Below are 11,048 nucleotides of genomic sequence, written 5' to 3'. Positions count from 1 at the left end.
GAAGAAAAAAGTGTGTGGGACCATAATTTTGATATTTTGAAAGTTAAATTTGAGATACTCTTAGAGATGATCTTTTTTTTTCTTTCCATACTTCTTTGGGAGTTGACAAAACAGCATGGGAAAAAGTCTACTTAACCCCCCACCTATCAACCATGGTCTACTTCACCCCAAACTATAAAACCGTCTATTTTACCTCCTCGGGCGGTTTTCGACGATGGTTTTGCTACAGTAACGGTGGTTTTGCTACAGTGATGGTTGTTTTGTCTTTTTCTTTTTTATTTATTTCTGGTGAATCTTTAAAAAATCATAATAAATCACAGAAAAAATTATAAAATGGAAAATCTAATTTTGTTGGACTCCACATGAGTAGATCTACACAATGAACATATAATATGATATGCTTTAGTACAAAATTTTTGCTGTAGTTTTAGATTAATTGGAAAATTCAATTTTGTCTGTAATTAATTGAAATAATTCATAGCTGCAGCTTCTGTGGTCCAATTATGGTGAAATTTTTATAGTAGGCTAATTATTGTATGCTTGAACTATAGTAAAAATTTCGTACTCATTGGACCATGTATAACTTAGTTATAGATAAATTCCAATTAATTACAGACAAAATTAGATTTTTCAATTAATCTAAAGGTACAACAAAACCTTTGTACTAAAGCATACCACATTATATGTTAACTATGTAGATCTACTCATGTGGAGTCCAACAAAAATTGGATTTTCCATTTTATGATTTTTCTATGATTTACTATGATTTTTCAAAGATTCAGCGAAAATAAATAAAAAGAAAAAGATAAAACCACCATCACTGTAGCAAAACCAAAGTTCAGGGGGTAAAATAGACGGTTTTAAAAAGTTCATGGGGTAAAATAGACGGTTTTATAGTTTGGAGATGAAGTAGACCATGGTTGATAGGTTGGGGGTTAAGTAACTTTTTCAAACAGCATGAAACAAATTTTGGAGTACTCATGCTCTTAGCCTTCAAATCGAGCTCCTCCCCGATCCCCAAAGTCGAAGCCACCAAGTCGAAACCCTAACCTTCGCCCTTCTCGATGTCGGCCGCCACCACCGGCCCAGCCCCTCCGGTGGCCACTCCGATGGCGCCCCCTCCGTCCTACCCGGCCTCCTCCACGGCCTCCGCCGCCGTCGCGGCGTCCGTCGAGGACGACGACGACCTCTATGGCCGCCTCAAGTCGCTCCAGCGCCACATGGAGTTCGTCGAGATCCAGGAGGAGTACGTTAAGGACGAGCAGAAGAACCTCAAGCGCGAACTCCTCCGTGCGCAGGAGGAGGTCAAGCGGATCCAGTCCGTACCGCTCGTCATCGGCCAGTTTATGGAGATGGTCGACGGCAACAACGGCATCGTGGGCTCTACCACGGGCAGCAACTACTACGTGCGGATCCTCAGCACCATCAACCGCGAGCTGCTCAAGCCGTCAGCGTCCGTCGCCTTGCATCGTCACTCCAACGCTCTAGTCGACGTGCTGCCGCCTGAGGCCGACTCCAGCATCTCCTTGCTGGGATCGTCGGAGAAGCCCAACGTCACCTATAACGTAAGTTTATCCTTGAATTTGCCGGATCCGCATGAAGCCCTTGGTTAATTTGACTTATTATGGATTTGATGATAAAAATAACTTGGTCGTTACATTGTTATCCCGAATCATATGTGCTTATTAGTTTATATATCCGTCAGGTTGGGCCCTAGATCTTTCTATGTTTCCATTTGCAGTAGAGTTCTGCTTCTTCATTGGTCAGGCTCCACATATCTGTCGATGTTATTGATTGCAGTGGGCGTCTTCCTTGTTACGGTATACAAATAGGCAAAATCTAATTTTGAGAATTTACAAAAGGCTGCATCTTTTCCTATTATCGTTACTAGCAAACGGTGTCCATGTGATGCAATGGAACACACATGTTATTGCGCACACCTGAATGACTTGTGGCTCGTATATTTATATAAGAGTTAAATACACTGGCGGTCCTTAAACTTGTGGCTCTGTGCCACTTAGGTCCACGAACTCTCAAAATCGAAATTCGCCTCCCTAAACTTGTTAAGCTGTGCATGGCAGGTCCATACCCTTTGGGAGCATGGTGACTAGGATAAAATTTTTTATAAAAAACACCCTGCCATGGTCAACTTCTACCTTAGCACTCCTTCCCCACCCCTTGGGATACGCTGTACGAGTACGACGTGAACGCCATGATGGCCATCCTTGAAGAGTTGGCACTATGGCAGCGACGGCGAGGTACAGGAGGCAAGCCCGCCGCACGCGCGCGGGCACATACAATCGCAGTCCACATGCTCACGCTCCTCGACCTCACCGGCTTCAGCCTGACCATCGTCGCCACGCCCGCCACAGCTCCTGTCTGCACACTCCCACCGACGCCGTTCGCGTGCTCACGCTCTCGTTCCCCTCCCACCATGCCCTGCCCACGGGCGTCGAGAGCACCAAGCACCTGCCCTTGGCGCTCATCGTTGCCTTCGCCTGCTCTCTGACTTCTTCTGCGGCTAGACGCAGCTGCTGGAGGCCTCCGCCCTCCGGCGGAACTACCTCTTCGACGTCTCCGAGGGCCTCTGGCGGAACTACCTCTGGAAACCTCGATGGCTCCGGGTTCGTGCTCAACTTGTTCCGCCGCCTCGAGGGAGAGGTACTTGGAGGCCACGCTCGTGGACATGGGCTTTTGGCGTGCGCGCGGTCGGCCCGCTGTGCTTGACTGATTGGTTGGATGGACGCCTCCGCCGCACTGGAGCCCCTCGCGACGGACAAGCTCACATTGAGGTCGACCACGAAGTCCACTCCTCGGCGGGCCACAAGAACTGCAAGTCTGCAACGGGATGCGCTCCTCCTGGTTCAGCACCTCCGCGTCAAACACCACAAGCGTCACCATGCCGGGAACCAGTGGTATCACTATCAGAAATCCTTTCCAAGGATCAGTAAGAGTGCTTGCTGATGATCTCAAGAAAATGAATGTCTGCCAACGCCATGCTGCAACGGCAAGGCTGCAGCAGAGCAGAGCACATGTCCATGTCGGCATGTCCATGCCAAGCAAGACGACAGCACAGGACTAGCACTACAACCTGCTGCTGCTGCTGGCGCCCTTGCGGGTTGGCCCCATCTCCTTGGCAAGGTTCCGGAGCACGTACTTCTGGATCTTCCCGGTGGAGGTCTTTGGCACGGACCTCGACCCCAACCCCTCCTCTTTGAGTCTCACGAACACGCACGGCGTCTCGCCCCAGAACTCGTCCGGCCTCGCCACCACCGCCCGCCTCGTTCACCGTTTGGTAGTCGTAGAGCACGGACCCCACCTCGACTCTGCTGATGTTCTCCCCGCCGCTGATGATCATGCCCTAGTGGCCTTCTCGTCGTTGAGGTAGCCGAGCATGACACAACCCGCCGCGGAGCACGATCTCGCCCATCGCGGATCCGTCGCGGGGCACGCTGCGGCCGGTCTCGCCGTCGACGATGTTGACCTCGGCCATGCCGGGCGTGCGCACGCCCTGCCTCGCCTTGATCCGTGCGCGCTCCAACGTGGGCAGCTTGTTCCACTCCCTCTTCCACGCGCAGCGCACCATCAGCATCGCCGTCTCGGTCAGCCCGTACCCGTGGGTGACCTCGAAGCCGATGGACTCGGTGCGGTGCAGCACGGCGGCTAGCGGCGGCGCGCCGGCGGGGTGAGAATGCGCACCTTCCCCGGGAGCAGTAGCCGCGTGGCGTGCGGGACGTTGGCCAGCATGTTGAGCACGACGGGGAAGGAGTGCTAAGGCAGAAGATGACCATGGCAGGGTGTTTTTTATAAAATTTTTAACCTAGTCACCATGCTCCCAAGGGGTATGGACCTGCCATGCACAACTTAACAGGTTACGGAGACGAATTTCGATTTTGAGAGTTCGTGGACCTAAGTGGCACAGAGCCACAAGTTTAAGGGCCGTCAGTGTATTTAACTCTTTATATAATGGTCGAGTCATCAATATGTATTAGAATTGGACTCCCTACCATCACTGGACGCACCAACACACGCGATTCTGACTTGTATAAGCAAGGGTCATGAGTCTTGTCCCAGACGAGACAGAGATGTGCAAGGGCATTGTGGGAAGTAAAAAAGACTGGACGGAAGAATCACTAAAGTTTTAAACGACATCAAATCAATCAACCTGGAGGACCACAGAAAACAAGTTTTCGAGCATGCCCTCAAACAACAAAATGGGGATGGTTTCACTTGGTTCTGTGCCAATTTGTAGATACTAGCAGGTTTTATTACGACCTCAATAGATGAGTTTTGGAAAATGGTGGAAATTTGTGCAGAAACTGGTTCAATTTTCATGTAAAATATCACGGTTCTGCTGCAATGGAAACCATATTGATTTCTTCTTTTTTGTAGGTTCAGTGGGTTTTAAGTATATGTGCCGCACTAACGTTGGATCTGTGCTTCAATTGTTTTAAGAATTTCTTTGAATAGGAAACAAAATATGGCTCTTTGCGGTTTTGTTTTGGCATCTGAAGTGAAACGTGTCTCCTAATTTCTTGAGTCAATTCCTTACAAGCCACTAGAAAAGTTTTGAATTCCGTCTTGACCACTGAAAAAATTCATGTCTTCTGTGCCATCATTTCATTTTTTTGCACCCTTGACCCTTCTATGCCATTGTTGTCATGCTCTAGTGTAACGGTCCTAACGAAAGGACGAAATGTCCATTTTACCCTCAAATGAATGTGGCCATGGATGTTTGGGATCATTGCAACATTGGCAGTGGTAAGAACCAGAGAACAGGAGAAGCAAGATTTGATAAGACTAGTGATTCATCGTCAACATGAACGGCCACATGAACAGGAGAAGCAAGTTGTAGATGCCGCTGCTGTAGCAGTCCCCAGTGTTGAAGAACTCAACGCTGTGCTGCATGACGTGGCCATGCGGCATAGTGACCTTGTCTGTCCCTTATGTGGCTTGTCAAGTGCGCGAATCGAGCAGGGCGACCCCTGAGCTGCTCCCCGGCCCTGACGCCTCCCTCACTCTTCTCAAGCGGATCTCCATCTCAAAACTCTAGAGCAGACGCTCCGCAGGCGGAGCTGGTAGGATGGCAGATTGATGGGAGCAGAGGGGGAGTGGGGAAGATGAGAGAATGAGTGAAGATGAAACAGACTCTAGGCCTCCAGTCATTGCTGGGGTTAAAATGGGCATTTAAAAAAAACTGACATCCACGTGTGTCGTAACGGCATCTTCAACTAACAGACAAGACAACAGCGGCATAGAAGGGTGTGAAAAAAAAATGAAATGATGGCAGAAATGACATGAACTTTTTCAGCGGTCAAGACGTAATTTGGAACTTTGCTAGTGGCTTGTAAGGAATTGGCTCTAATTTCTTGAAGTATATCTATGCATTTAATTTCAGTGCATTACAATTTATTGGTTTCTTATGGTTTGCAGGATATTGGAGGATGCGACATCCAAAAGCAAGAAATACGGGAGGCGGTTGAGTTACCCTTGACTCATCATGAGTTGTACAAGCAGATTGGTATTGATCCTCCAAGAGGTGTGCTTCTGTATGGCCCTCCGGGTACTGGCAAGACCATGCTTGCCAAAGCAGTTGCACATCACACCACTGCTGCTTTTATCAGAGTCGTCGGTTCGGAGTTTGTACAGAAGTACTTGGGTGAGGTAATTTGGGAGCTATTACAATCCCAATATGAATTCCTTTGGTTTGGATATAAAATGTAGTGAATTGATGCATGTTATGAGGTTAATGAGTTAATTTATGCCCACTCATGCTTTTTGGATAATAAAATATAGTTGCTCAGTTCTTCTGGTAGTGTAGATACTGCTGTCATTGCTTTTTTGAAAAAGGTTGGGGAGAAACTGATGGGTATCTATATGCATCCTCTATACTGAAGTAAAAACATCAAGTAGAAAGGTGTTCATAGATTCTCTAAGTTGTCCAGTACAAGCTTGAATGTGCTCTAAGCTGTGTCAAAATTATTGGATTCTGGTTTCATGCTAGCTTTGAAACAGTATCTGTGATGGTCCATAGAGCTATTGAATGGGCTCTTCATCTGTGTCAAAATTGTTGCATTCTGGTTTCATGCTAGCATTGGAACTGTATCTGTGATAGTCCATAAAGCTATCTCCTTAACCCAATCTATATTGGGTACTCCATATAATGTAACCAAGGTAACTGGTACTTCCCTGTTCCAAATTATAAGTTGTTCTGGCCTTTATAGATACACAACTTAAACTAGTGTATATCTAGATGCCTAGCAAAAGCTATGTATCTAGAAAAGCCAGAATGACTTACAATTTGGAACAAAGGGAGTAATATTTTATTATTTTTCCTGTATCATGTTTGACTAGTACAAGCATTATGCATGCCTTATTTTTTTTTGTATGATTAGTGGTCACTCATAGATACTTGTCGTCGACGTAAAAATTTGCAATTTGTTCTTTTCGGCTGTTCAATATTTGTCAGTCCTATTCTTGGCGCGTTATGGTCTTTGTACTCCTTTGTAGGGCCCTAGAATGGTGCGTGATGTGTTCCGTTTGGCTAAGGAGAATGCCCCAGCAATCATTTTCATTGATGAGGTTGATGCTATAGCCACTGCTCGTTTTGATGCTCAGACTGGTGCTGACCGAGAAGTTCAGCGTATTCTTATGGAGCTACTCAATCAGGTAAAGCTTAGCTATTATAAGACCAGGATGAACTTTTAGGGCTTAACAGATTTATTATTTTGTTAGAAAACATTTAGCAACAGACCTGAAACATTGAAGAACTGGTTATTTGCAAGTTAAAATAACCAATTTTCATTATATTATTCAATTTGAGAACCTCTATTTTATTAGAAAAGAGAACAATGTGAAATGAATTTAGAAAACAACTCTTTTCTCTAAAAGCTAACTTGGGGAATTCCTACAGTTTCCTAGATTATAGTTCCTACTAGTTCATTTTATTTCTTGTTAGTAATGTGGTTATTTATGTTGCAGATGGATGGGTTTGATCAAACAGTGAATGTGAAGGTTATAATGGCAACTAATCGGGCAGACACTCTAGATCCTGCTCTGTTGCGTCCTGGTAGACTTGACAGGAAAATTGAGTTCCCTCTGCCAGACCGGCGTCAGAAGAGGCTTGTTTTTCAAGTAAGTTATGTTTTGTGATAATGTTACAAGAGCTGAGTTATAAGTATTTGTTGATTTGTATAGTATTACTATGTAATTATTTGGTTCTTGCTCATTCACATGTGGTCATATCATATTGCACTTCAAAGGGATAATAACATAAGTTTAAGGGAAAATTGGTTTCATAGCATCGAAAGATCACGACATTCAGAAAATACCATCGAAAGACATCCGTTACGTAAAATACCACCGAAAGAATGGACTGTTACCTTCAAATAGCATTCCGTCACGGTGGCCGCTTTTGCCGTGAATTCCTCCGTTGAGGCACATTTGTTCCCCTATTTCAGAGAAACAGAGCACACACGCCGACGTACAAGCACAACCCGATTCGCCCTGGAGAGGGCACAACGGCCGTGACTGACCAGTCGGCGGCCTTCGCGGTGGCCGGCCGCACCTATCGATGTCAGTGGCGTGGCCTGATATAGCTCATAGGAGCATGGCCCCGTGCCCGCGCGGCATGCAACACGGGAGACGGCGGCGGCATGCAGCAATGGCGAACCCGACGACTACAAGGTCGGCACGGGTACACGTCAGGTGCGTGGGGGTGCTAGAGGGGCTGTTCTGGGCATGGCTTGTGCGGGGTTGAGTAAGAGCGATGGGGCGGCTCACCATGCGGAAAAAACAAGCGTCTACGGCCGGCGTCGAGTAGGACGGAGGCGGCCTGCGAAGCAGGGCTGCCGGCGGAGTTTCGGCCGAAGGAGGTGCACGCGGTGGTGGTGGACGCGGCAGTGTAGCTGGCTTGGTGGAGGCGCCTTCGATTGGAGCTATCCGCGGGAGTCCCCCGCGCGGCGGCCATGGCGAGCAGCTGGAACAACGCACCTGGCGGCGGCAGGATCCAGCGTCCCAGAGCGGATTTGCCCAGTTCAGGTGAGCTGTGGTCGGAAGAAGTCCGGACGGACGTGGTGGTACGCTCGGCCGAGACGCTGGTGGTCTACACCCATGGGAACAGCGACGGCGGACTGAGAGCCGGCCATGGCGGCGGACGGCAACAGTTTTGGCGACATGGCGTGGCTCTGGCCCGGAGTTGTTTGCTATCGTGCACAGCGGTGAGAACATGCTGGCGGAGATGGTGGGGCACACGGCTCGGCACGGTGGTGCCAAAGGTGGGGAACGGTGGTGGTGAGAGCTAAGAGCAGATCGGCGGCTCCGAGCTTGGCGTCCAGGCACAGGCACAGGCGAGTGGACTAGGCACAGGCAACCGTCGTCCCAGGTCCCAGCCATCGCGAGTACTCCTATATGCATGCACGCAAACTCGATTGCTCTTGCATGCGCCGTGAGCTCATTGATAGATGATCCATGCACGTACGCACAATCGCACACAGGGCATTGGTCTCCTGCAGTGTCCACGGAGGTGAGGGCATGAGGCAGGTGCGGCCGCCGCTGTGCGGACCCGGCGCGCAAGGGCCGTGCGAGGTAGCCACGCGACGTAGGGCATGTGTCGCTGCCTATCAGCGTGTCCATGCCCAACCAGGCAGCTGGGTTGAGGAAGAAAGGTGTCTCGACGGAGGAATTCACGGCAACAGCAGCCACCGTGACAGAATGCTATTTGAAGGTAACAGTTCGTTCTTTCTGTGGTATTTTACGTGACAGACGTCTTTTGATGGTATTTTTCGAATGTCGTGATCTTTGGATGCTATGAAACCAATTTTCCCTAAGTTTAATTAGGAATAAAGAGTTCCTTTGGATACACGACCAACTTTGAGCAATCTAGATGTATGAGTTGCCTAGTGTTAATAGCTATTTATTCTACACGGAATTATTTATGGAAATAACCATGCATCCTATTACGTTTGTCCTAGATACGATTGCTATAGAGTTGCTTCCTTGGTGGGACCATGTGGATAATTTCTGAGCAGTGTTAGGCCAGTTCCAGTGGGAGTTTCATTCCCATTTAATGAGGTGACCATCAGCAAAAATGTTGACGTGGCATGGGAATTATGAGAGAGGATATGAGTTTTATCTAGATGAAACTCAGCGCACACCATTTCCAATGCATTGGAAATTGAGTGAAACTCCACCAGGAGCGGTTTGTTTCATCCCTGCCTGTTGGAAATTGAGCAAAACTCCACTGGGAGCATCTCATTTAAAAAAAACATGCAACATTTTTTAAATACAATAGGCCTATGAAACTGTGTATTGTGGGTCTTATTTAATTTTAGCACCCACACCTCACTCTTGGAAACAGTGCAATAGAACTTAGCACTGGGAAAGGCTTTATTGGCTTCTGTGTTATGGGTTGTACATGTAGCATTTTTCATTACTCTATCTGTGATAATTATACATGTAGTGGGATTGTCATACCAACAACAAGACTTGTGATGTATAGATATGTACCATCTTTAAATTATCTTCATGCTATAAAAAGTAACAGTTTACTTGTTTGTTTCTGTGTTATGGTTTCTCTATCTAGGATTTACAAATAATTCCACTTTATTACAATTCTGTTTTACCACTTTTACGTTTTACAAATTCGTTTGTCAACTCATGCTGTTTGGTTTTGGTTTTCTGGGCCGCTAGATTTTCTCGTGTCATCTATTTTTCGCACTTGATAGTTAGCTCATCTAATCTTCAGGTTTGCACTGCCAAAATGAACTTGAGCGACGAGGTTGATTTGGAAGATTATGTTTCCAGACCAGATAAGATCAGTGCTGCTGATGTGAGTCTCTTTTCATTGTTACATTTTAAATTAATAGTATAAATACACTTGAAATTCATTGCGTCCGATGCCACTTTCCCCCATAGTTTTTGACATGTAATTGGGTGCTTTTGTGATTTCTATTGCGTATCTAGTACACTTATATCCTACTCCCTCCTTTTCTTATTTTTATTAAAGGTGTGTGTGCAACACAGTATTCCAAAGCTTTTTAGATTGTACCATACGATTTTACTATTGTTTAATTCATATTAAAAGCACTTTCATATGATATCAATTTCATGGTTATTAGAGTTGTAATACAAGAGATAATAGTGTTCAAAGTGTGGTGTTAACTGCACCACTTCAAGGTACACCTTGCATTTTGAAAATTTAAAAGTGAGGTAGTATTGATGAAATCTATATCCAGTAAACCTTGGATCCAATAATGCACATGATTTGTTTAATGGGGATGGCCAAACCACATTACAATGGTAATGCTTATGATCCTAGATCTTTTATTGTTCTTAGCATGATAGACCATAGTCATGTAAACACATATTAGTAAATTGTTTTCCTCCTTACCTCTGCAGTAGCAGTAGATATATTTTCTTAGGGCATTTGGTGATGTAAATCAGATAATACTTTTATGCCAATCGCATTAGTTATTGATAATTGATTTGATGATGTTTAATGAGATAACCTTTTTTTCCCTGTCACCCTCAATGCTCCTCGCATTAGTTATTGATTTGACGATGTAAAATCAGATAATCTTTTTTTTCCTGTCACCCTGAATGCCCCTCGCATTATGCTTTTACAGATTGGTGCTATATGTCAAGAAGCTGGCATGCATGCTGTCCGTAAAAACCGATATGTCATCCTCCCCAAGGACTTTGAGAAGGGCTACCGAACCAATGTGAAGAAGCCCGAGACAGATTTCGATTTCTACAAATGAGCCAACCTGACTGTTGAACTGGTTTCTTGCAATCGAATATCTTTTAGCATCAAGATGAAGTTTTAGGATAACTGCCAATATCACGATGTTCAAGTTGCTCAATGGTGATATGTGTTCTGTAATGAATTTCTGGATAGTTTGCCTGTCGCAATGTTTATGGTGATATGCTTCATCAGATTTGGAGTCAAATGTTTTTACCTGGTGAAGCTACGTGAGTGTTATGGAAGTTTTGATTATTTAAAGTAGATTAACCTTTTTACCGGCTCGGCAGGGCTTGGCCTTAAGCCA

The 11,048-nt window shown here is 45.9% G+C and overlaps 1 protein-coding gene across 1 annotated transcript; it reads left to right on the top strand.

Moving 5' to 3' along the window:
* The first annotated feature begins 978 nt into the window (after positions 1–978).
* LOC136550144 (26S proteasome regulatory subunit 6B homolog) lies at positions 979–10,966 on the top strand. Its single transcript, XM_066541635.1, has 6 exons — positions 979–1,565; positions 5,434–5,664; positions 6,511–6,669; positions 6,982–7,134; positions 9,746–9,829; positions 10,626–10,966. The coding sequence occupies exons 1-6, from the start codon at positions 1,065–1,067 to the stop codon at positions 10,758–10,760; spliced, it is 1,263 nt and encodes a 420-aa protein (XP_066397732.1). The 5' UTR covers positions 979–1,064; the 3' UTR covers positions 10,761–10,966.
* Positions 10,967–11,048: the final 82 nt, after the last annotated feature.

The sequence above is a fragment of the Miscanthus floridulus genome, chromosome 1, assembly GCF_019320115.1.
Source record: "Miscanthus floridulus cultivar M001 chromosome 1, ASM1932011v1, whole genome shotgun sequence".
Taxonomy (NCBI): domain Eukaryota; kingdom Viridiplantae; phylum Streptophyta; class Magnoliopsida; order Poales; family Poaceae; genus Miscanthus; species Miscanthus floridulus.
Note: the sequence above shows the minus strand (reverse complement) of the source record. Positions and strands in the feature narration are given on the sequence as shown.